General features: G+C 35.5%; 1 protein-coding gene across 5 annotated transcripts in view; it reads left to right on the plus strand.

The window, feature by feature from the left end:
• ADGRB3 (adhesion G protein-coupled receptor B3) overlaps positions 1-25207 on the plus strand; it is a 478609-nt gene that overhangs the window by 173798 nt on the left and 279604 nt on the right. For 4 of the 5 annotated variants that reach the window (XM_074895819.1, XM_074895821.1, XM_074895820.1 and 1 more), the window contains exons 3-4: positions 14155-14265; positions 19425-19586. In XM_074895819.1, coding sequence (XP_074751920.1) covers positions 14155-14265; positions 19425-19586 — 273 coding nt within the window. The remainder of the gene's footprint in view (positions 1-14154; positions 14266-19424; positions 19587-25207) is intronic. The other variant, XM_074895822.1, reaches the window with a different exon arrangement.

Here is a 25207-nt window from a genome sequence, read left to right on the forward strand (position 1 = left end):
GTTATAGTAAATAGTGATGTAAATAAAATTAAATATATATATATATATGTATAAAACATACTAAAATTTTAGTCGAGCAGAGCAGTTAAAAAAAAGTACTTTAATTTATATACCCTAAGGATGCTCTGAATTATGTTCAGATACAGCCAATGAAAATAGAAGCCCTGATGATTAAGTTACCCTCTGTCTTCCTCAACCCTAGAATCCTCCTACAGTGAAGTGAGCAGAGCCAGATTGGCTCAGATCAGACATGTATGCATAAGTGATTTCTTTCCTTCTGAAGAGATGTTTTCCTTTTTTGACAAGTTTGTTTTCCTTTTTTGTTGTTTTCCATTTGTTTGCTAGGCTGACATTTTTTTTAGATGTTATTTAGTTAAGAATCATAGGATCCCAGATCTTTCTAGTGCCCTGAAGCCTGCAGCAGTCTCCTTTCTGCTACTTCAAATTCTGTCCTAGAAGTAATTTTGTAAGTTTTCTAAGTTGTGTGAGAGGTTCTACTCCTTGTAGAGGGCATGAGAGAAACCAGAAAGAACACCCTCCCAACAACTTACACCTTGAAGTAGTGGTGTTTATGCAGGTTCTTTTTCAGATCCTCGATTTTTAAGTCTTTTTATTTAGAATACCCAAGCTGTGTTTTGACTCCCTCACACAAAGAAAGAGTTATCTCTAGGGCTAGCAAGAATTACTTTATTTAACAATTTACGTCTTATTTATATGCTTTGAATAGCACCTTCTTTTCAGACTAATATTCTTGTATTTCTTGACTGCTACAGGCTTTGTCTAGAACAGCACCAGTAGTCCAGTGATCACATATAATAATTTTTCTACACAAGAATTTTATGATTTTTAATCATAGAATGGTTTGGATTGGAAGCGACCTTAAAGATCACCTAGTTCCAACCCCCTGCCATGGGCAGGGACACCTCCCACTAGCCCAGGTTGCTCAAAGCCCCGTCCAACCTGGCCTTGAACACTGCCAGGGAGGGGGCAGCCACAGCTTCTCTGGGAAACCTGTGCCAGTGTCTCACCACCCTCACAGGGAAGAGTTTCTTCCTTACATCTAATCTAAATCTTCCCTCTTTCAGTTGAAAAACATTACCCCTCGTCCTATCAGTCTCTGATAAAGAGTCCCTCCCCATCTTTCCTGTAGGCCGCCTTTAAGTACTGGAATGACTATAAGATCTCCCCAGAGCCTTCTCTTCTCCAGGCTGAACAACCCCAACTCTCTCAGCCTGTCCTCACAGGGAGGTGCTCCAGCTCCCCAGTCATCTTCATGGCCTCCTCTGGATCTGCTCAAGCAGGTCTGTGCCCTTATACTGAGGACCCCAGAGCTGAACACAGTACTCCAGGTGGGGTTTCACAAGGGCAGAGGGGGAGAATCACCTCCCTTGTCCTGCTAGCCATGCTTCTTTTGATACAGCCTAGGATAATCAATTCTTTCTTTTTTAGTAAACTGCCCAGGTCCCACCACAGAAACATAACAAAGGTGTAGTGGCTGACATTCCTAACTTCAGTTTAGTATGTACCCAATGTACTGTAACATTTCTTGCCAGTAACAATGATAGGCCTTGGAGTAATACAAGAGAACAGCAGAGGGTAACAGTAACAACAAAAGACAATCCCTTTACCGGCACTTTTTCTCATGAATTATTGTACTGTCCCATTTTTAATATTGGGAATAATTTATCGTCACTACGTTTTAAAAGACTGCCACTTAGAGGCAAATCCAAGCTGACCTCATAATGAATAAGGATTTAGTGAAATAACACTTTAACTAGCTGTAATTGTTCCTATAATCTTAAGGATTAAATTGTATTGATATGCATAAGAATCCACATGGTCAAACAGAACATAAAGAAAGGAGCTAGAAAATTGTAATTTATTATTCTAGGTCTGTCAGTCCTGTGCGCTGCTCGCAACCACAGCAGTTAATCCACCTGGAGCCAATTCTGCTCACACAGCAGTTAATTCCATTATTTCATGACTTTTGATTTACACTGGTGGAGGTGAAAGTGTCATCATTTGTGGGTGATGTTACTCTGATGTTTGATATTAAAACCACAACATAAGCAAGGATGAGACTTGTCTGTTCTTTCAAAATAATTGAAATGCACCACAGAAAGTGATCAAAATTATATGTAAGTGCTAACTGTGATTACCAATATAGGGGGTTGTATAGTAGCATTAATGACTTATTTTTGGACAGAATCTGTTACATAAAAAGTTGCTGCTTCATGTCTTTTGGGAACTTGTAATAATTTTAAAAAAATATAAATTAAGAAATGGGAACATCTGTTCTATGGCCTAAATGCTATACATGTGCTGTCATGTGGCACCAAGCCCTTTTCTCAGAGATAGATCCTGTGCACCCAGACTATCCTTTTGAGATGTTTTACATATGTTAGCATGTGGGCATTTGTATAATCACGTCTTGCATCAATGGGTTCTGCAGTTATCCTGGCAAATAAACTGCTCTGACTGGAGATATAACTACCTCAGGGCTCCAGAGTCCATTCTGGCACAGAGCACTCCAGTTCAGTCAGGCTTTGCAGACCCATTGCTGCAGCACTTTCAAAACCTTCATTAAAACTAATGGACCATTACTTTTGAAACCTAGGATTCCTTGAATAGATTTTATTGGAATTTGCTACTTATATATCAAACAAATAATGATTTTTAAAAAGCGTAATTGTATGTATTTGCCTAAAGTTATTTCTAAAATAATAAGATTTCAGTTTTTGGAAATACTTTACTTTGAGGTGTGAATCAATACCAAGTTGAAGTAACCTTTTAAAAAAAAAAAAAATCAAACTTAAATATATCCTGGAAAATGTAAAAATTATTCCACAAGATCACTACAGAGTGAGTAGTCTCTGTATTATGTCTAAAGCTAGGATTCTTTTTCTGTGGTCTTCTGAGAACTGGTACCTTGCAAGCCTCAACATTAGCTTTTCTGGCTACTTAACATGCTCTTGATGACTAGACTTAAGCAAATAATATACACTGTACAATTTTTGTAGTCAACATAAACAGTGGGTTTTTTTCTGAATTTTCTGAACTTACAATGTCATCTGCCTTATTTCCATTTTGAAGTTATCTGTTAACCACTGAACTGAATGTGAAATATCTCTAATCTGTTCATTGTTGTAGTGGTAGAGCCACAGTAGTCTTAAGTACATAAGCAAGTCCAGGTTTGTAAGTGTCAGAAATAAAATGCCTAGGAATTTTGAAGTGTGATGCTTCTACTTCAGAGCTGAAGACTTGTGTGCCCAAAAATCTGTCTGTTTTCCCCCAATACTTCAGCTGCTCTAAAAAAATGCATTCATTCCACCCACAAACACTTCTATTTCTCAATACACACAGTTTTTTATTTCCAGCTTACAATGCATATTGGCTAGCTGTGACTAGACATACAGCTTTTATATTTCTGATTCTGATTCCCGATTGGACAATCAAAATATATACTATTAAGTCTCTTGTGAGGAGATTCAAAAGTTGCTTACCATAAATATTCCATTATACATGCTCACAGTAGACTGTATTTGAGAACACTTCTTTCAGGGAACTAAAACATTAGAATATGTTCAGAGAGCCAACACACAAGAGGCAAAAACATAATTTGAAGCAAATGCAATTTTTTGTTTGAAAATATCTTTGTATAAAAGAGATTTTTGTAGCCATTTTACTGAGCTACCTAGCGAGCCCATTCTTTTCCAGTCCTTTCTAGACAGCAGAGTAGGGGCAATGGGAGAGATTTATAGTATATCTGTGGGCAGATGTGAAAGTAACTATGCAGATAATTCAAAAGAGGTTCATAGTTAGGAGCAGCATAATAAGATTCCAGTCTTAAGCCTGTCTTAGAAAGCCCTGATACACATGCCAGTTGTAGGTCTCCAGCTGTTGGGAGAAAGTCTGTTTGCACTAAGTAAAACACCACTAGCTGTACACTTCTCAGTGAAAGAGATACCGGTTTATCTATGTCCATAAACAATAGGTTATTCTGAGAATGCATTTACATGTTACAGTCAGAGTTCCCATCTTAATGAGTATTGCAAACTATAGTTCTTACTCCAGAACTAATCATCTTCGCTGAAAAAATCCCTGCTTGTAATCTCCAGACATTCATATATGTTGACTATTGGCATAATTTCTTCAAATGATGGATCATGATGAACTAAGATTTTAGGTAACCACATTGTATCATAATATGCTGACAAGCTGAAATGAGTTACATGAGATGTACGCACAGCCGTCAGGGAATAGATGTTTTTTAATGATCCTTATTATTGACATCTGTAGGAGAAGCGGCCACAATTCTCCATAGAGTACACTTCCGTTAATCATTCTGGAGGTCAAAAGGTATAGATTGTTGCAGTAATATTTGCAGGAGATGCCTAAGAATTTTAAAAGAAGTGATTCAAGTGTCTGACATCATGTAGGGATGTAGAAACAATAAGGATACTAAAATCAGATACTTTGATGCTTATTGATGTAAGGAAGGCATACTCTTCCACCTCTGAGGATGATACCGCTTCAGTAGTGTCATTCCCATCGTTCTCCCAGAGTATCAATGTCATGTTGACTAGACTGTGTTTTCTGTTGCTTTCTAATTTAATCAGAGAACTGGACCAGGAGGCACTTTGCTATGATTGAGCAGACACAGAGATTGAGTGTCACAGCTACAGAACAGCATTTTAAAAATTATGGATATGAAAGAAAAAAAAAAAGGTATACCAATGGCCCTCAGAGTAATGTGTGTATTTTGTAGACCTGTAGAGCATCATTATCATAGTCTCACTAATTCTAATTAATTCATTTTCCCAACCCAGTAAAGTGCTGATGTTCCTAAGTTAAGAATAGTACATTGTGCTCAGACAGATTATGCCCATTGACTACATCTACTCTTAGGTGAATTTTTCTGCTATAATTTTTTATATGATGGAATTAGGTATTTCATCTGGTCTTAAGTAAGAGACAAACCATGAACCTTTGGTATTCTTTAATGCAAGCTTCAAGGTGAACTTTCTTAGAGGTGGTTGACAAACTCTACATTATGTAGCTCAGCTCTGCAGTTAAACAGTTAATTTGCTTTTATAGAGGCATAGAATGGGCAACACCTGTCAAATAAGCCAACCACGTGGTCCTCTCTGACACTATGGGCCACAGAGGTGAGAAGCATGTGTTAACATATGAGCTAAAATATTTTCTATAAATCTGGATTATGCAGTAAGAGTGAAAGTGAACACTGCTTTTTAGCCTCAGTGTGATATATGGGTCCTCAAAATCGATAAATTAATTGCTGAGTCTGAAAATCTCAGCAACCTAGAAAAGTGTGCTTTTACTAAATCCAGTGAAAACATCTAATAGATTTTTTCAAAATCCTGAAAGACCTAGATACAGGTGAATTTGATTGATAGTTTTGGGGTAAATCTCTTATGAATTTTCCTGCTTAAAGTCCCACGCATGTATTTCTGAAGGAAGGATTTAGTTATTGTGAAAATCGGTTCTGAGGTTTAAATTTTGAATTGCTGGTTTTCCTTTCATTTGTGTCATGCTTCCCATTAAGGTAAATCACAGAATTACACAGACTAGAGAAGAGTTATTTATGGGTCATATTTGTTAAGGCCATAGGTGTCACCATAATCATTTAGACCTTTTAAGAGGTTCCAGGTCCATTCTGGAAACCATTGCAACACTACCTGTCAGGGGGCTGTGCCATACACACATCTCCCAGGCTGAAACAGGTGGAATAGTATGTTGAAATTGCATACATGTGGTTGTTAACTTGCCATTGGTGGTTAACAAAGGCTGTGCATCCTTGTAAACAGGTTCTATAAACCTCTTAGCTCAGAGTAGGTCTTTGGAACAGGTGTCTAGACCACAGCCTTAGCTGACAAAATTTGGCCTGTCTAGGTGGAACTAGGGCAGTTTACATCAGCCAAAGCTCTTCTCCTTCTCCTTCTCCTTCTCCTTCTCCTTCTCCTTCTCCTTCTCCTTCTCCTTCTCCTTCTCCTTCTCCTTCTCCTTCTCCTTCTCCTTCTCCTTCTCCTTCTCCTTCTCCTTCCCCTTCCCCTTCCCCTTCCCCTTCCCCTTCCCCTTCCCCTTCCCCTTCCCCTTCTCCTTCCCCTTCTCCTCTCCCCATACAATTTAACAGCTACCCATGATGTCTGTATACAAACAGCCTGCTAAATGATAAACGTGTAATGTACAAAATTCACATCCAGTGACACTTCCTCCATTTTTTATTATTCTTTTGTAAAAATAATTTAGCAGACTTAAACAAGGACAAGAAAATGCTCTTGAAAAGGCTTGCAATATTATTTAGCTTCATCTAGCTTTACCACTGTAAAAAACCCTACACTCAGTTTGACTCTGCTCACTGAGTAGTTTGCAGGGCCTGTTATTTAAAACAATGGTTCTTGTTCCTTCTCTTCATACAGCTTTAAAATCTTTCACAGGCACTAAACTTCCCTATCATAAATTCATAGATAATTAATCTCAAATGTTTAATGAATACTTCTATCATGTAGAAAAGATTTGGCAACCATCTGCAGGAATGTCTGCGGTAAATAGTTCCAGGGCAAGGAAATAGTCTAGATGTCCTTGTGAATTCTGCTTTCTACAGTTACCTTTACTTACTTTTCAGTGTTTCTAGAACAGAAAAGAAAGAGAATGAAGTTACTGAATTCAAGAATAGCTTAGAAAATTACAGTTTATCCTCAGTTATCTTCTCTTGAGTTGTAAATGTATAGAGCAATAAAGAGGAACATATTAGCCTGTGTTTAATATGTTGGTAGCTTGCTGCAGTATTTAGTAAAAAGAGACTTTATATAAAAATGTTACTATTCTGAAATAACTACTGCACTGGGTAACCGTGTCAATAATTCAATTAATTAAATACAAGAAAAAACCAAAATATTTAATGCAGAAATAAAATAGTATGAAATGTAAAAAAGCAATGAAGATATCAAAATATTATTATGATGTTATGATTTAAATTTTTAAAGGATATACATGAATATGTTATAATAGCAGAAACATTAAAATGAGGAGAATACTACAAGATAATGCATTAAAGATTCTTCATTTTAAAAAGCAAAAATAAATAAAGATAATCCCCTCTGTTTTCAATCTTTAATGTCTTATTACATCCATGAATTTCTTGAGAGAACAATAGGGAATATGAGAAAATAATACACTGCTGAATTTAGAGGATTTTAATGTTAAACTTCATAATGTAAATTACTTTGATCAGTTTTATTATTTTAGTTTGCATACAAACATTTTGGGATGGATTGTTAGATAAATACTTGAATGGGAAAAATGTGAACTGCAGAGCAACTTCTGCATACCGGCCATGATAATTATAAAGATGTCAGATTTAGTAGATAAAAATTAGTAAAGCTGCAATTTGGGCTTTCATTCACCTCTCCTTTTCCTCTTTGCATAGTTATAATTCTGCAAAGTTCATATGAAAACACACTACCTGCTGTGGTGACATTTTACATTCATTTTGAATAGATATGAGTCACTTATCTAGATTTACATGCTCAGTTTCTCCTGTCTAGGTGTAAGGTGATGAGCAATTGGGCCCAAGAAGGCAAGTAATAGAGCTTGCACAGTTTCAACATTCTGTGCACATGCAAAGTGAATAAATATTACATCTTTGTGATATTTTTCACAGCCTAAATCTGTAACCACAAATAAACAGGTTCAGATGCCACCAAAGATAATGGCTGGCCAAGGGAGTCACTGCAGAGATGCACAGAGAGACAGCAGATTGCATTGCCACAAGAAAGTCTAGGTCATCAGAATTTGTGCTATAATTTATATTTTAATTCAGTAATATTTCATTTCTTATGTCATTAAAAATGGCAGCAGTAGTATTAATCCAACATTATTTCCTGGGAGCAAATGGGTGTCACTAGAGACAAACAAAAACTAATTAACTATGTACAGTATGTTCACTGTTTAGAATGCATAATTATTTTCCCTAACTTTTAAAAAGATGAAATAGTGCATACATATATGTATGAGTATATCTCTGTGTGCAAAAGACAGGAAATCTTATATCTAATTTCCTACAAATGTTAACCTATCTTTTTCTTTTACTTGATAAAACAGAAGAGTGTCTTACAATAAAAAAAAAAAATTACTTCCTTAGTACAAATACCTTTCATATTTCCACTACTATTAAAATCCTCTCCATGTTTTCATGAGTAATAGGATACCTTTCTCACTGTGTTCATAAATACAGCTCAGTTCAGATCTTAATTCACTCTAGTGATAGAAATTATTCCATTCAGTATGAAACTGGTCAAAGCTCTTCTATACTGTTTTAGAGAGCCAAAAGAGGACTTTTTATGGACCAGGATCTATGTAGGAAGTAGGCAAAGACTGTTTTAAGAACGTTTTCCACATTCGCTAAGAGGTTCCCATGGAAATCTAGTTCAGCTAATAGCTACGTAACCATTTTGGCAACCTGCCTGCCTAGTGAGGAAATATCATTTTGAGGGGTTCCCATAGAAAGCTGTAGCTTAAATCGGTATTGCAGAGAGATTAAATTCACCAATGCCCTGAAGCTCTGTGTCCTGCAAATGCAGCCTTTGAGAACAAGTACTTCCTTGTGGAGTCTGGGTGCCCTGTTACACTGAAGCAGGGCTGGAGACAGGGAAGGGAGTGCTCCTGGGATTTTATTCTCTTTTGTCACAGGGTTCACTGTAAGGAAAAAACAACTGCAGTTTATGTTTTATTTCCTTTGGGTGTTTTGTTTTGTTTTTTTATCTCTAGCCCTAGAGAAGAAGAAATAAAAAACCCAAAAAAAACCCAAAACCCAAACCAAAACCTCTCCATCCTTTGAGTGTAATGATTTTTTTTCTTAATTATGTGAGAGATAATTTTATAGTGCAAAAGAAACAGAAAGTCCCGACTTTTCAATTCTATGCAAAATTGTGCTTCTAAGTCAACACACATTCTGCCATCTAGTGACCAGAAGATACTGTACTGACCAGCAGCAAGTGTGACAAGAAACCTACCGCTGCATATTGCAATAGTATGTTTGTGGGAGAAACTGTAGAATGGTCTACAAATAAGTTAAATGTGTAGGAAAATTTTTCAACTTCCTGGAAGTCTGCAATTAATCAGATCATATTGAAATCAGTTAATAGCTCAGTCCAAAAATTAAACAATCGGGTTCTTTATATATTTCTATAGCCCTCTTTTTCTTCCTTTCCCTCTCTGCACCCTCTACTTCCCCTTTCCTGGGACTTACATAAACATTTTGCATAATTTCTTAGAAGAACATTTATGTGTTTGCACAGAGAGGATGCCATGCTACTGCACGTGAGACAATTTGCATTAATGCACGTTCTGGCTGCAAGGCCTTTAATATTCATTCCGTACTCAAGAGTAATTTAAAACACTCATTTGACTATTTACAGTTCAGGAGTGGGTAGGACAGTATGAAGTACACTGCCAGAGTGCTGTGGGTGAGAGAAGAAAATAACAGTCACTTTGGGGAATCGATTGCCACTTTTTGCTTTTAAGGGTCTGATCAGCCTTCAGGGAGCTGCTCACCATCTCACCTTCCAGACAATTTCAGTACAAGAAACTCTCAGAGGTTGCTTTACATTTCATGTACCCTCAATGGGTAACCCTAAATGTCTCAGAATCATTTTTTTTTTTTTTTTCAGTTCAACAGTTCATTCATGCTGTTGTCACCAACTACTATGCTGAAAAAGCCTTTTTTTTATTATCGCCAGTGTGTTCTGTGCCATTAATAGCACAATTCATAGTAGATGGTATAACCAGATCAATACATTTACATTTACTGTGAAGGTCCTGTGAAATGTGACATAAAAATAGCCATAAAAGCCAAACCAATGGTTTATAATGTCATCTGATGACTAGGATATATATGTAACAGGTTTACAAATACTATTAAAGAGCTTAGGCATAAAATCTGTTTGACATGTACCTTTAATGATTTTCCACTTGTCAAAGAGCAAAAACTAACCATTGGTGAGTAGAACCTTGCAAAGCTGATATTTTTCTTTTGTATTGCTCAGTCTTCCTACCTTGCATTTTTATACTGTTAACAGATGTTTTTTCTTCTTTGTTCCTACAGAGAGCACATGGCACCTCTCTTCTCTCCTAAAAACGTACACCTACATTGGCCGCAAGATTTTAGCTTCTCCTTTAAAAACTAAAAAGGTTACTCAATAGGAATAAAAATTCCCATAACATAACATAAAACTAAAGGTAAAGCCAATGGGACTACAGATAAGAGTTGTTGTAAATAATACTCAACTGTAAACCTTGGAATTTCAGACATCATTGTTATTTTTTTTTCACTCCTAGAAGGCATGGAACTATATTACATGCTTCAGAGTTATATGTAAAATGAAATGATAAATCACATCCATATTAAGATATATGCATTGCTAAGATACTTTCAGGTATTGATCCATTGTGTACAGCTGAGAAGAGAAAGAATATGCAGCCTATTGCAGGAAACTATTGTACTTCCATAGCCACCAAAGGACCACTGACATCAGGATACATTCTTTTATCAGATAACTAAACCTCAGATTTTCTACCACAAATGTTTGGAATATGTTATGATCTGTTATAAGTCATGGTCTGGTTAAAATGATACATTCAAAGTTCTCCATAATGCTATTTGTTATTTACATTTTGAGATATTTCTTTACGAGTTTTATTCTCATGCAGGTAGATTATAGCATTAACAATGTAATAAAAAGCATTAAAACCCTTTCATGTTGTCAGATTTAACTTAAAGTCACACTGGTGATTTCGGGATCAGGCCATGTACCTATCTGCTGCTGAAAAGATTCATTGCCCCTCTTTATTTAATGAAACAATCTGATTAATATCAGTGTTTGAGGCAAGGACTGTCCTGTTTCCCCCAAGGGAAAATTAGGTCAGGCATCGCCAAAAAATTCTGTTCCGAAATTGATGTCTGCAAAATACCTTTTTCTGGGTTATAAAACTTATTTTCAGCGGCAAGAACTAGGTAAGAACAGTGAGAATGAGAAAAAATCCTTTATTCAGAATCTCAATTCAAACATTCAATATTATATTCCAGACATCGGATCTTGAATCATGCTGACTTGACCGGGATATCTATGCCAGATACTGTCTAGAGTAAGATAGTTCCTATCACCTTTCCCACACAAACAGGTTCTTGAAAACACTGTGCCATTTAGTCATACTTTAGGCTGACTTGGGTTGAAACGCTTTCCCACCCCAGAAAGCTTTTAAATACTTCTCCTCTGTAAAGTACTGAGGGAAAACAAATGCATAACTAATTCATCTTCTGCATTCATTATTTAGCTAGGATCTGAAAATGGAGGAAAGTTTTATTCTATTTAGCATTTATTGTAAACTATGGCAGTCACTTAAGTTAGGTATTTTATTATAAAATGCTTCATAAAAATGCACTGCTGTTGAGCTGCTTAGGTTAATTTTGAGAGCACTGTTTGTACTTGCACACAGAAACTGGAAACTTCTGATCCCATTACGAAAATGTACTTGACCCTTATTTTTCTTTTCTTATGAGGCCTGAATTTTAATGAGGCCTTAAAAGTCCTCACCCATGCCAGTACACTGCATTTCCTGTTACAGCTTTTGTTCTCATGCAGCTTTTGTTTAAATACTTAAGCTGAATATGAAAATGAGCACTGCATAAGTCTAGTTCTTTTTTTTAATAAAACTTACAAAGAAATATTTTTATCTTTGTTATGAAACATTAACTTTAATATATGTTTATTATTTTTATATATATAAATGCTTAATATATCAAAGGGAGATTAATTGAAAAGTGCATCTCAAAAGACCATCAGAAATAGTTGAAGTGAATTGAATGTGTAAACTAAAAATGTGTTGTTGCTAAGTGCAAAAAGGAAAAAGTTGAGGCATGGTTAGATCTTACATCAACAACTTGTGGTTTAATTTGCTTGGTGATACTCGTGAGTACCTCCATTGCTGTGAATGGAGCTACACTGGGTATAAGCCACAACCCTGGAAACTGATCTCCCAAACTTTCCTTTGCCTCTTCACCAGAGGTCTCTGTCCTGCAGGACTTTGCTTGTGCCTCCCCAAGCACAGGACGTTGCAGGACTGGTACTGGAGCATTCACCACCTCCCTGTATGCCTCTGGAAAGCCTTCCTCCAGCAAAGGTCTTCCATTATTGCACTCTGTAACTTAAAATATAGAATTAAGTCTTTTGCAAGAATGGTGCCATATCCTGTACGCTGCCTAATGAGCAGGCAGCATGCAGGCAGCAAACTCAGAGCAAACATGCCTTGCTTTTGCAGCCACTTCAGGGCAAAAACTCTGTAAAGTCTCTTGTCTTTCACCATGTTGGTAATTACAGTTTAAATGGTCATCTGTATTGCACCTTGTTAAAGTTGTAAGAATATAATTTTAATCTTAATTTGCATTAGAATATTGATTGTAAAACTTATAGTAAGAGATTTCACACAGAATAAAAAGCTGTCGTAAATCAGAGGAGCTGTAGAAGAGGCGTATTTTTAATAAATATATTCATAACACATATGTATACACATACATATATGTATATACATGACATATGGATGTATGTGTATATAGTAATTATCTTTTATATCTATTTCTGGGATGTATTTAAAATGTTGAATGTTTAATTCTCAAAATATATTTTATTAATTAGATTTTCAAATATTCTCTTTAGCATGCAAACTGCATTGCTGTTCTCAAATGAATAATTAAATTTATATTTTAAGTGGTACCATTAATGAATATTTACAAAAAAGGAACACTAATTTGGAGAAATATATAAATAATTTACTAGAGCGAAAAAAAATTCTCTCTCTGCTGATTGACCCCTTAAAAATATCTTTGCTTTTTATTTTTTTTTACTCCAAACAGAAATTTAGTATATTTACTTCAACGATTTATCAAAACAATGTGTTTGCAAATAATACTAGTAGCATTTACATCTTATATAATGTTTTGAATCTTTTGAGGCAGGAAGGTAAGTTTTATTATCTTCATAACTTTACAAATTGGGGAGAATTTTGAATTTTGTGTTTGCAAGGTAACCGTCCAGCAGAAAAGTATTTTTTAATGTTTATATTCCTAGTGCTTCAGACACCTTCTGCCTCATCAGAAACTTCATGTGATTGTAGTTGGAGTAGTTTCAATGTTAACCCATGTTTCCCAGCACACACTTTCTAAATTAGAGTCCCAACAAAAACTGAATATTTAGCACCAAGCTGCAGGCAGCTGTGTGTGCTTGGGAGGACCAGAGGGAATTGTGCTGAAGACACAGCAGCCCCCCCACTAAGTGCAAAGGACCCCCCACATTTCATCACGAAAGGAAAAATGGAGTCTGAGGTGAGAAGGCTAGGACCAGAGCGGGAAGATGACAGCAGTAATAGGATGGAAAATGAAACACTTCTGTCTCCCACACTCTGGGCCTTTATGTAATTGTTTTTTACATAGATTTCCCTATTAAAATCAGTGCGGACGTTTTAAATACTGAGGGCAAGATATAACTTATAGTCTTTATAACAGATTTCAGAAAGGAAACAGTTCACAAGCACTTGTTCTACTGGATTCAGCCTAAAAATTAATCAGTTCATTGGCTAACTTATTATTATTTTGCATTGCCACCATTCCCAAAGATGACTCATTATCTCTGTTGAAGGCTTCATTAGCCTGAAAGACAAGTGCAGAAATAGAAGTCCTCTGGAGGAGCAGCAGGCTCTGCCATAAAACAGCAATGTCTAACACTGTCAATCATTTTCAGGTGTGTGGTTTGCACTGATTCAAAATACAGGAATAAAATGTCTGCATTTGAATAATTGTTTTTGTTCCGTGTCAAACAGCTTATATATAGTATGTGTCACTACCTTGAATGTTGGTTCATACAATAAAACCATGTTTGAAAAGCAGCAGACACAAATTTAAGTATTTATTTATTAAAAGCTGAGCGTAGCAAAGTTAAGTTGATGTTAACTGCCATGATCACTTGCCTGACTCTTACCAGCAACTTCCAGGTATGTTTAGGAACATATTGCATGAGACAGTATGTGACTTTTGAGAAATGTCTACACACAAGCTTTCATAAACCTTTATTCTGTCTTTAGAATTTGGAATGATGGGAGATCATACAATTAAAAGTCAGCGACCTCGATCTGTTCATGAGAAAAGGGTCCCTCAGGAACAAGCTGATGCTGCTAAATTTATGGCACAAACTGGTAATACATCAGTTACATTTTTCTATTTACTGTTGTTAATTTTAGCAAAACCACTGCATGTTTCCATAATCTTTTGCTGCATATTTGTCAGTTTTCTAAGCTGATACTTTTTTTGAATCATTTATTTTTTTTTCACCAGTTAAAGTCCATAAATAAAGTAGCTGAGAATTAGGTAGGTCATACAAAAACATGCACTGTGAATGTGGGTACTGAAACATTTAGTGTAAGCATGAATTTCTTTAGTAGTAAAAGCTGTCTCACATGTACAAAACACAGAACAGCTGACTCTGACATATTAACTTTCTTCCAAAGATGTTAAGAACATGCTTCAGAATTTCTATATAAATAGACTGAGGTCTAATCCCAGCTTTAGGCGTTTATCAAATTAATTAATTAGTAGGGTGACTTTAATGTGCATACATTCAGCATTTACTATCTTTGGACCAGAACAACACTGTATTCTCTAGTTTGCAGATTCATAATTGCTAAATTAAATTGGCCGTAAGTAGTTTTTAATTGGATGTGCAAATTATCTAACAGTTTTTCATCTAAAGCATACTCTAATTTTGTTGGAGCAACTTCATCTTCTTTAGATAAAGATACCAAAATGATATTACAAACCTAGAGCTGAAGTAATTTAAAAAAAAAATAAAAAAAAATCCTGTTTACCAACAGTTACCAACAGTAACCACAGCTGCTTTTGAGGTTAAATGATAAAATTTCAGTGGTGAGTTGAATTAAGCTCTCATATACCAAAACTTCTGCCCATTTTGACATCAGTAATGATCTGTGTATCTGTTGGTAAAATCTCTTCAATGGTTCCCTACACACTGCATTCCAGTAAGTTACTGTGTTGAAAATCTTGTGCCCCATAATTATTGTATGGATTTGAAACAACTTACTCTGTATTCCATAGTTACTAACCTAGAAAATATGCCTGCATCAGTCATATATAATGCTTCCAGTTTATATTCACTTTAGTAAAAGAGCTATAATTGCTTCTAGTTATATTGCATGTTGACTTAGTAGTAGGGTGCTTTACTTAACAGATTTGGAGAAATCAGTATATTAAGTAATCTAAATACATATATAAGCCAATCAGTGTAGATCTGTTTGGTAAAGAATTTAGAAGGGGAAAAAGTCTGTTTCCCTCCTATTAATCTGTGGGATTACTTTTATGGCTAACTCTCAGTTGATACTACTCTAAGCAAATGTAGCAGAAGAAGGGAGCCTAGAACCCTCTTGCTCTCCATGCAGTTTTTGTTTAGGCAAGTAGAACTTACTGCTTACATACCTAGCTCAGACTTAGAGTGTTAGTTGCTTACTACATAGAATAACACCTTTGCTTTTATGCTGCTTCTTGAATTCATACAATTACTCAAAAAAAAAAAAAAAAAAAAAAAAGATAATCTGTTTTACTTCCTCATATAAATCCCTAAAACTTTTGTATTATCAGGTAAAACTTGTATTTGATAATTTCTAGTCATGCATTGCAGTGCATCTATTATGGGTGTTAGAGAACTGCATTATAAATGCAGCATTTATACCAGCACCTTCTGATGGATTGTGTGTGTTGAGTGGGAGATGAACGTTCAAAATCATACAGGCTTGGTTTTCGAGGTCCTGTTCTGAAAGCATGTGAGATATATCAGCAGAGCATATAAATTTACATGTCCAACTTTGATGAAATCTATATTTTACGTACTGTAGATTAACACATTTTAAGTAATACTGTGCTCTTTTTGGACATACTAATTTTCATCTCTTCATTTTGATTTTCCTTTGTAGTGATCATTGCATATTTTCTTCACCTCTAATGCATCCATTTTCTTGTGATATAATTAATGTGATATCTTCTTAAACTGATTCATAAGGTTTTTTCTAACATACCTATCTCATGAATTTACCCATGTACTAAGAAGTCTAATAGCCTTTAAAGTAAATGGATACTGAGTTTATGAGGTTTCTTATATTTTAAGCCTGTTTAATATTTTATTTTGTGTAATAATAAAACATGTAAAACTGCAACAAAATGTTTATATTGTTTTAAAAGGAAGGGAGACAGGAGTAGAGAATTGTCCTATAAAAGATTTTGAAAAGCATTTAATACTGTTAGAATAGTGGACTTAATCCAACGAATTTTGCTGGGAATGGAAGAGTTTTAAAATGTGGTATTAAAATATGCATTTTCCTGTTTGTTTGTGAGTGATCTGAGGCAGTAAAACATTTTATTTTAAACAATAATATTCTGTGAATAATTTATTGTCCTATATTTGTCATTTTATATGTTTGGACTGATCCTTCCCTTAGGTGTTATGGGATTTAGAGAGTATAATACAGGTAAGTGTTACACAAATCAATGAGGCCTTCCATACAGTAAGTTATGTTTCCTCTTACATATCAAGCAACAGCAGAGAATAAGGGCTTGGTAGATTGCCAATAGTTAATTTTAGATTGTAGGTTTAATACAATAGATATAAAAATTTAAGAGTTCTCAAGTAATAGAAACTAGAAGGAAAATGAAAAGTAGCCCGTTGGAAATTTTCAGTTCAGAAAAGGAAAAAATGGAAAACAGATAAAGAGAACAATAGAATATGTATTTACAGTACATGTAGGCAATCTAGGTTTATTCTAGGAAATAAAGAAGCCTTTATTTGCTTAAATTAAAAATAGTTAACTATACTATATGTCTGTGAAGATGTTTCCCTATCTTAAAATATTTTAAAATAAGTAATAATCATACTCACAGCAGTACAAAATACTCTGAAAAGTTAAAAGTTACTAAAAAACCATAATGCATTGTGCAAAAGGAAGTGAAGCAGCTGGTGAGAAAAAATTGTCCTTTATTTTCTCTGATATCACTCTTTTTGCACCTTACATCATGTTGATATGGAGAATCTTGTTCCAGCAAATGTTTAAGCCTTCTATCCTTTACATATGTTGAAGAATATTGCTAGATTCTGCCTTTTGTAAATGGACAGTACATATATGCTCAGAACTTCTAATAATTAATATTAATTTCAAAATTAATTCAATACAATCACACTTCTCAGTATCATGTTACTGCTACTTTTCATCGTATTCCAAGGGTTAAGAGGAGCTTTTTATTACTTTAAGATATCCAAAACTTTAAATTTTAATACTTTATTTCTGTATTTTATTAGCTATGCATTGTCACCATGTCTGTGTTGGATAATGGATAATTTACACTGAGTATATATGGCTGTTTTACATAATGAGAAACACCCTGAGAAACACAGCTTTGATTTTTCTGCTGTTTGACCTTTCAACTAAACCATTTAAACAAAGGCAAAGTCAAACTTCAAACATAGGAAAAGACAAAAAATATTAGCCTAGAAACCCATAGTAATACAGGTATTTTTACCATGTACATAGGACTTATAGTATGTATTGTATAATTGTTAATGTCTACCTACATATTAGCTATATTTGCCATATTATATCATCTAACCTGAACCCAAGCCATGTAACAACCTAATCAAAATGCTAAATTCATATCAGAAAAATGATTAAAACAATAATCAGTGATTAAATTTCTCATTTTTATCACCTAACGGATAAAGAAAATGACTACAAAAATCACTTTGGTGAATATTTGTATGTAAAAAATCTCATTGATTTGTCCTTGTCCATAGAAATTGTTAGAATTGTATATAATTTCATGAAAAGCAGAGGGATTTGTGTGCTAATTATAAAGCATTCTGTCTTCTTACTGAATAAGAAGCACATTTTTTTTTAAAAGCATTGAATAGCCTTAGAATTGCTTCCTAGAGGACTAGCAGAGACAAGCATTTTGCAAAGGTTTCATGCTTGGCCTCTGGGAACAAAACAGAAAGAGCTTGGACAGATGCTTGCTACAAAAGCTCAGTGTGAAGAAATAGTATGTCATTTACTGGATTCTTGGAAAATAACACGAGAGTCTTCCTGGTTTGCAGACATTCCCTTGATTGTAACCAATATCAGAACTTTTGGAAGACTAGAGGTATATTGATATAACTTAAATTTTAAGCAAGCTATTAAAGACTGAAGATTGTATCATGCCACTAATTTTAAAGCAGAAAATCCCATTTGTTTCAAAAAGGACTTAGGTTTAAAAATAGAGGGTGTAATAGAAGCTTCAGCATGCCTTTTTATACTGATTTTTAATGAAAGAAGGTAAACATAAATCCACAATGTTCAGTGAGGTATATTCACATTATTTTTACATTTGCATTCTGAGAATACTCAGGGGATCCAGTTTTCTGAACATGTCTTTGGTAAAGGAATTCCAGAATTGTGTGTATGGCTGTTCATGGAACCTAAATGAAGCATTCTTTCCTGAACATCCATGCAAGAAAACTTTACACATTACTTGCTTTAAAAAAAAAAAAAAAAAAAAAAGTTGTATCTCTCAATGATAAAAAAATTACACTATCCAAATGTATGGTATTAATAAATCACATCTGACAATTTTGAACATGTACTATACACAGGAATGAGATCTAGCACATCCAAGAGTTTAGCACACCTGTAGGTCAAAAGCAAGGAGTAGATCTGTGCAGTAAGTGATCAAACCAAAGTTCCCATCCCACCGTTCCGATTAAAATTTGGTAAGCAAAGTGCTTCTCTTTGCCAGGGAACATCTTTCAAATGCTAAACGACTCTCCTCCACTGAAGAAAATACAAGAAATTAGAGGGTTGGTTTGGGTCTTTTTAAAAATCCTGATTCCCTTTGGTGGAGTTCCTTAAACTATTACCTAGCCTTCATTCTAGAGTGATAAGTATAAATATTAAAGATAAATCCTTTACTATTATATAAAAAGAGTTGTCTAAATTCTTTTAGCATCCCGAGGGCAGTGTTGTTTCTCAAGTGTTGAAGGGCAGTCCTTCTCTTAAAGTTGTAAATGATACTAAATGATTAAAGTATTTCCCTCTGACAGGCATTATGTGACTGCAACATTATAGGTGTATTTATTTTCTATTCATTGCATATTTTCACAGCTGCTTCACTCCATGAACTTTTAAATACTTATTTTGGTGTGGTACCTTTTTCTTTGATTTAAAAGAGCAGACAGTAACAAGCTTTTGGGAAAAAAAAAAAAAAAAGTCTCATTAATACTTATGTCTATATTCATGTTTGTTTGTTGTCTTGAATACAGGTGAATCTGGTGTTGAAGAGTGGGCGCAGTGGAGTACGTGTTCAGTTACTTGTGGTCAAGGGTCGCAGGTGCGAACCAGAACTTGTGTATCACCTTACGGGACACACTGCAGCGGCCCTTTAAGAGAATCAAGGGTTTGCAATAACACTGCCCTCTGTCCAGGTAGTGTTAGCAGCCAATAAATAAAATTGTGGATGTTTTTGAACTGTATAATGATAAGAATTTGCAACTATATTATTATTATTATTTTTATTATTTTTTTATTATTATTAACAAATTTCATAAGAACATTTCAATTAGAGCAGAGAAGTGTAATTCTATTCAGCTGTGAAATTTTGTCATGTAGATTGTTGTTTTTACTTTCAGAACAGACAAGGTATGGAAAAAGAGTCCCTTTTTTCTGACAGTTTCAGATTTTTTTAAAAAGTCTATATTCTCTGATTTTTAGTCAGAAGAGAGAAGGTATAGCATGAGTACAAAATACAAACTAAGGAAGAAATCCAGATCGCCAATACATCAAGAAGCAGAGACTGATTAACAGGGTGGGCTAAGTTAACATATATTATTCGACACTGCTATTGTTTCACCATTTAGAATATTGTCTTCTAGGCAGTGAGCCAGACAATGTTCTCTACACAGTAAGATCTTCATGGACTTTCCTTTAACATTGTTCTGTCAGGAAAGGGCAACAGCTGCCCATCAAAGGAAGAAAGATCAGACGAAAAGTAATTCTCTTACATCTGACACAAGTTAAAGGTCATCAGTGTCTTGCATCAGTTTTCCTACTCCTTTTGTCTCAGAGATCTGGACACACTTGGAGTTAAGCAGTAGTTACACACTAAGGAGAAGAGACAGTCATGTTCAAGTTAGTTGCTGAAAGGGCACATCTCATTTCTTTAAACTTTACCTGTGGATCTGATTAATCTGTGATGAGAAGGAAAAGGGAAGGCATATGCCTTGTGACTACATTCATTAAGTAAATGCAGAAAACCTATACGCCTCCCTTCAGATGCACAAATTCCTCAGGTCTTTGTAAGGTTTGATCCCAGGAGGGTGGTGAGCCATTTTCAGCTTCTGAGGAAGATCCCTCAATTTTTGAGGTAAACTAGCTGTCATACACAGAGAATTCCCTGGACTTTATCTCAGTGAGTAGTAATATGTAGAATCAAACGCTCATGTTGTTACTGTGTCTTGAAAAATATCCCACAGAAAGTGCCTATGTGATCCCATCAGGGTTTGTGTATCAGCATTATAAGATCTTTAGGAAACCTCTGTAATGGAAAGCAACTTAAAAGATTGCATCTAGATAAACCATCACTGTAATAAGAACCGCTCTCAGCACCTAATGCTTTATTACTGTGCTTTAGGTAAAATTCACATAGGATTTTCTAACATTTCTAATATGGAAATTTCCAGGCAGGGCTGAGTTCGATCATTTGAAGTGTTTTCATATAAAAATGGCAGCTGTTTCTAAAAAGGTGAGGCTAGTGTAATGTCTGCCAGAGGTGGGATACATTGCAAAAGAACTCTTGACTTGATAGTACAAAAATAAGAAGTGTAAAAAGAGAACTATAAAAGAAAAGAACAAATGTTCCAAACAATCATAGATTTAAAGATTCCTTTGAAACTGCATGAAGTATGAAGATGAAAACACACAGTGCAGCATTCTCAATGACATGTAGTTCTGCCTGCTTTTCTTGTCATTTAGTACTACCTAAGAAGAGGAAAGGCATCTAAATCACCTACTTTACAGAATTTTATCTTCATTCCAGTAAGGAATGAGAACATTTCATACCAAAACAAAACAAAACAAAACAAAATCCATGTAATGTAAAAGCCAAGGTAATTAATTTCCTGTCAAATCAAACTGGAAAAAAAGTTAATTCTTAAATATCACATTGTCTAGCAAACTTCTAAACAATGCTCACACAAAAAGACCGCTCAATATTTCTCAGGTCACAAAGGGGCTCTTTCCTTACACATGAACACCCAATTCAGGGTACAGCTTTTGTTTCCAGATGCCTGGTATGAGGAATGGCTACCAATTCTCACTGGCTAAGAGTGATAGTGCCAAGATATTTTCTTTTTCAGATCAGCACAGTTGGTTCTGATAATCTTTATGTATCCTGAGTTACTTTTTCTAAATAGTTAGCCTTCTGGGCTTAATCTTTCATGTTGTTTCACATAATTACAATAACCTTATTAACTTATGCTGGTCTCTGGCTACAGGGTCACTACTGTGTGGCAGTGTGCAAGATTAGCAATTTAGAAATGTGTTTTCCTAGTCATAGAACCATTAATTTTTCAAACATCCCTTTAACTATTAGCCTAAATATCATCTGTCCTAAATATGTATCCTGTCTTGGAGAGTTGCATAGTTCAGGATTATCCCTGGTCAAAGCATAACAAAATACACAATTTGTATACTACTATAATTAAAACACAGATTTGGCATAACAATCCAAACATATGCATATATAACTGGGATCTGGCCTGTGTACCCAGACCTGTACCACTCATTCCATACAGCTTTAGGATTCTGTTGTCACAGCAAGATTTTACATGGTGGAGCATAAACTAGAAGTGATAAACATACAGAAACTTTACAGTGGTCTCTCCTCGTAACCTACAAATAAAAAAATCTACTGGGGCATATTCATTATATGTTTGCATCATTAATAAAGGTAAGAGGAGGGCATTCTGAGAGCTGTAATAATGTCTCCTAATCAAAAGTTGCCCATTCAAAATAAAAAAAAGTGTGGCCTACTGGACTATACGTCAAACATCTATCCACAGGTTTCAAAGGAACCTGCTAAACTTGCAAATACTTGCAAGTCTTCCAGAGTATTACCATCTGTTGCCTTCATATACTACCTTTACTGTCTAAGATACTCACTGGGATGTTAGGAAATACATCTCTCTGTGATCTCACTGTCCTGGAAAATTTTCAGAATGGGATTCACCATATAAACATATATATGTATTAGTATTGAAATGAAACTTTAAATTTCAAAATAGTACTCCTGATAATTCAAGTAAAATCATGAAGGAATCATTATTCACATAATTTTTAATTTATTTATATTTGTTCTGTACCACTACTACTTCAGGTGTGGAGTCCATTAGCTAATTCAGTCTGTCTTGGAATCAAGAGCTTTCTAGAAAAGTTCAGCATAGTATGCAACAAAACATAGCTTAGGTAACCGTCATTACTGGTTGTGGGCAAGGACATCTCAGGATCCAGTACACTACAGTGCCACTGATTCATTTCAGTTTAGTGGATCATTTCCTTGAAGTTTAGATCATCTGAGTTAGTTTTTATTTCTCCTTTTCCATTTTCTTCAACAACTTTTACCACAAGATTTAGCTGAAGCTCATCATTTTCAGGCTTATGGGTAAAGCAAGACATGTCAGGAGCAGGAATACACTAAATCATTTAAAACATTTGTATGCTCAAAAACTCTATTTTGACTGGTGTGATACGCTAAGACTGCTTTACTTTTCTGCCTTTTTTTTTTTTTTTTTTTTCCCTCGGGGCTTATATCAATGAAGTTTAGCCATATTCCTGTTGCACATTTTGATATATGTGCCTGCATGGTACAGTAACAAAATCATAGCTTCATTGTTAGTAAACTATGCTCTGGAAGTTCAGTCCTTCACTTGAGAGGAAGAGTAAGACAATTTAAGCTATACAAAAGGAAACTATAGCACTTAAGTGAATTTAAATTTGTGCATACAAACCCTCTAATTTAATTTTTTAAATTCCATTAATGTAGCATCTGCTTAGATGGAGTTATTCAGCCATAGTAAACTAAGATACCATAGAATCATAGAATGGTTTGGACTGGAAGGGATGTTTAAAGTCCATCTAGTCCAAATCCCCTGCAGTAAGCCAGGACATCTTCAACTTGATCAGATTGCTCAAAGCCCCGTCCAACCTGATCTTGAATGTTTCCAGGGATGGGGCACCTACCACCTCTGGGGGCAACCTGTTTCATTGTTTACCATCCTCATTGTAAAAACTTTCTTTATATCCGGTCCAAATGTACAGTCTTTTAGTTTACAACCATACTTCTTCTGTCACAACAGGGCCTACTAAAAAGTCTGTCCCCATCTTTCTTATAAGTGCCCCCTTAAGTACTGAAAGGCCACTATAAGTTCTCCCTGGAACCTTCACTTCTCCAGGCTGAACAACCTCAACTCTCTCACCTGTCCTCACAGGAGAGGTGTTCCATCCCTCTGATCATTTTTGTGGTCCTCCTCTGAACCCACTCTAACAGGTCTATGTCTTACCTGTGCTGAGGACTTCAGAGCAGGACACAGTACTCCAGGTGGGGTCTCACTGGAGTAGAGGGGCAGAGTCACCTCCCTTGACCTGCTGGCTGTGCTTCTTTTGGTGCAGCCCAGGATACAGTTGGCCTTTTGGTCTGCGAGCACACATTGCTGGCTCATGTCCAGCTCTTCATCCTCCAGTACCCCCACATCCTTCTCCACAGGGCTGCTCTCAGTCCCTTCATCCCCCAGCCTGTATTACTACCAGTGATTGCTCCAACCCAGTTGCAGGACCTTGCACTTGGCCTTGATGAACCTTATGAGGTTTGCATGGGCCCACTTCTCAAGCTTGTCCAGGTCTCTCTGGATAGCATCCCATCCCACAACTGTAGGATGTGGTCAACCACACCACTCAGCTTGGTGTATGCAAACTTGCTGAGCGTGAATTAGATCCCACTGTCTATGTCATTGATGAAGATATTAAACAGTACTGGACCAGTAACACTTACAGTGAAACATCAGTGGCCTTAATAGCTTTCCAATATCTGTTCAGTTTGAAGCTGAACAAATCAAAAGCATTTAAACCCTAATAAAAATCTCCCAAAATATGCTTGTAGGATGAAGGCCAGCATGGCCTCACGCCTCCTCCCACTTCACAGCAGTTGGGTATTGTGAACACTGTGGGTGTTCACTTCAACATGATTAGGTTCACAGAGTGGCAGAGAGAAGAGAAAGACACTCTGCAGTAATCCAAACTCATTGTGCTAGCAATCTTTTTAACAGATAAGTTGGCAATAATCTGTATATTTTTGTCCCAAATAATGAATCTTTCATCTGAAACTGTGTTATAGAAAACAGTAACTCCTCTGTGGGCCAGCTCTCCATCTGGTGTAATTTGGCATAGCTCATCTGGCTATAATTCATCAGATATTATAGGGTGTTTTGCATTTAGAAAATGTTATTAAAGAAAGAATATGTAAATGAAATATCAGAAAAAATATTCAAAGGTAAGAAATTTGAAATCAAGATATTCTTTTAAAGCTGATCTGGATAATACAGGACACTTCTGTAATACATTGAATAGATTAATTCTTCTGGATATTTGTTTACTGACATTGGTTGTTTTCCTAGTGTTACGCCTTTTCTATCCTTGACTTTATTAGTTATGTACTAGTTTCAAATATACATACAAGAAGTTACAGTGAAATTTTTATTTAATGAGCTAAAATTTGTCACGGAAGATGATTTTGGACACAGCTTACTGAAAACCACAAATAGATATAGGATAGAGTTTGAGTCCACCCAAAGTGAAACATTTTGTTCTGGCTTATGTTCAGATCCAAAATCACAAAAGAATTATTCTGTCTTGCTGCTAACATGGAGTCACTTTTGTCAGAAGAGATATACCACCTTTTGGTTCAACATAGTATCCTTAAAGAGCCTCTCAGCACATGTTTCTGTCATTTTTAAATAAAAACAACTAACTTGTAATATTTTGACAGCATCAAATC

This window comes from Athene noctua, chromosome 1, assembly GCF_965140245.1.
Source record: "Athene noctua chromosome 1, bAthNoc1.hap1.1, whole genome shotgun sequence".
Taxonomy (NCBI): domain Eukaryota; kingdom Metazoa; phylum Chordata; class Aves; order Strigiformes; family Strigidae; genus Athene; species Athene noctua.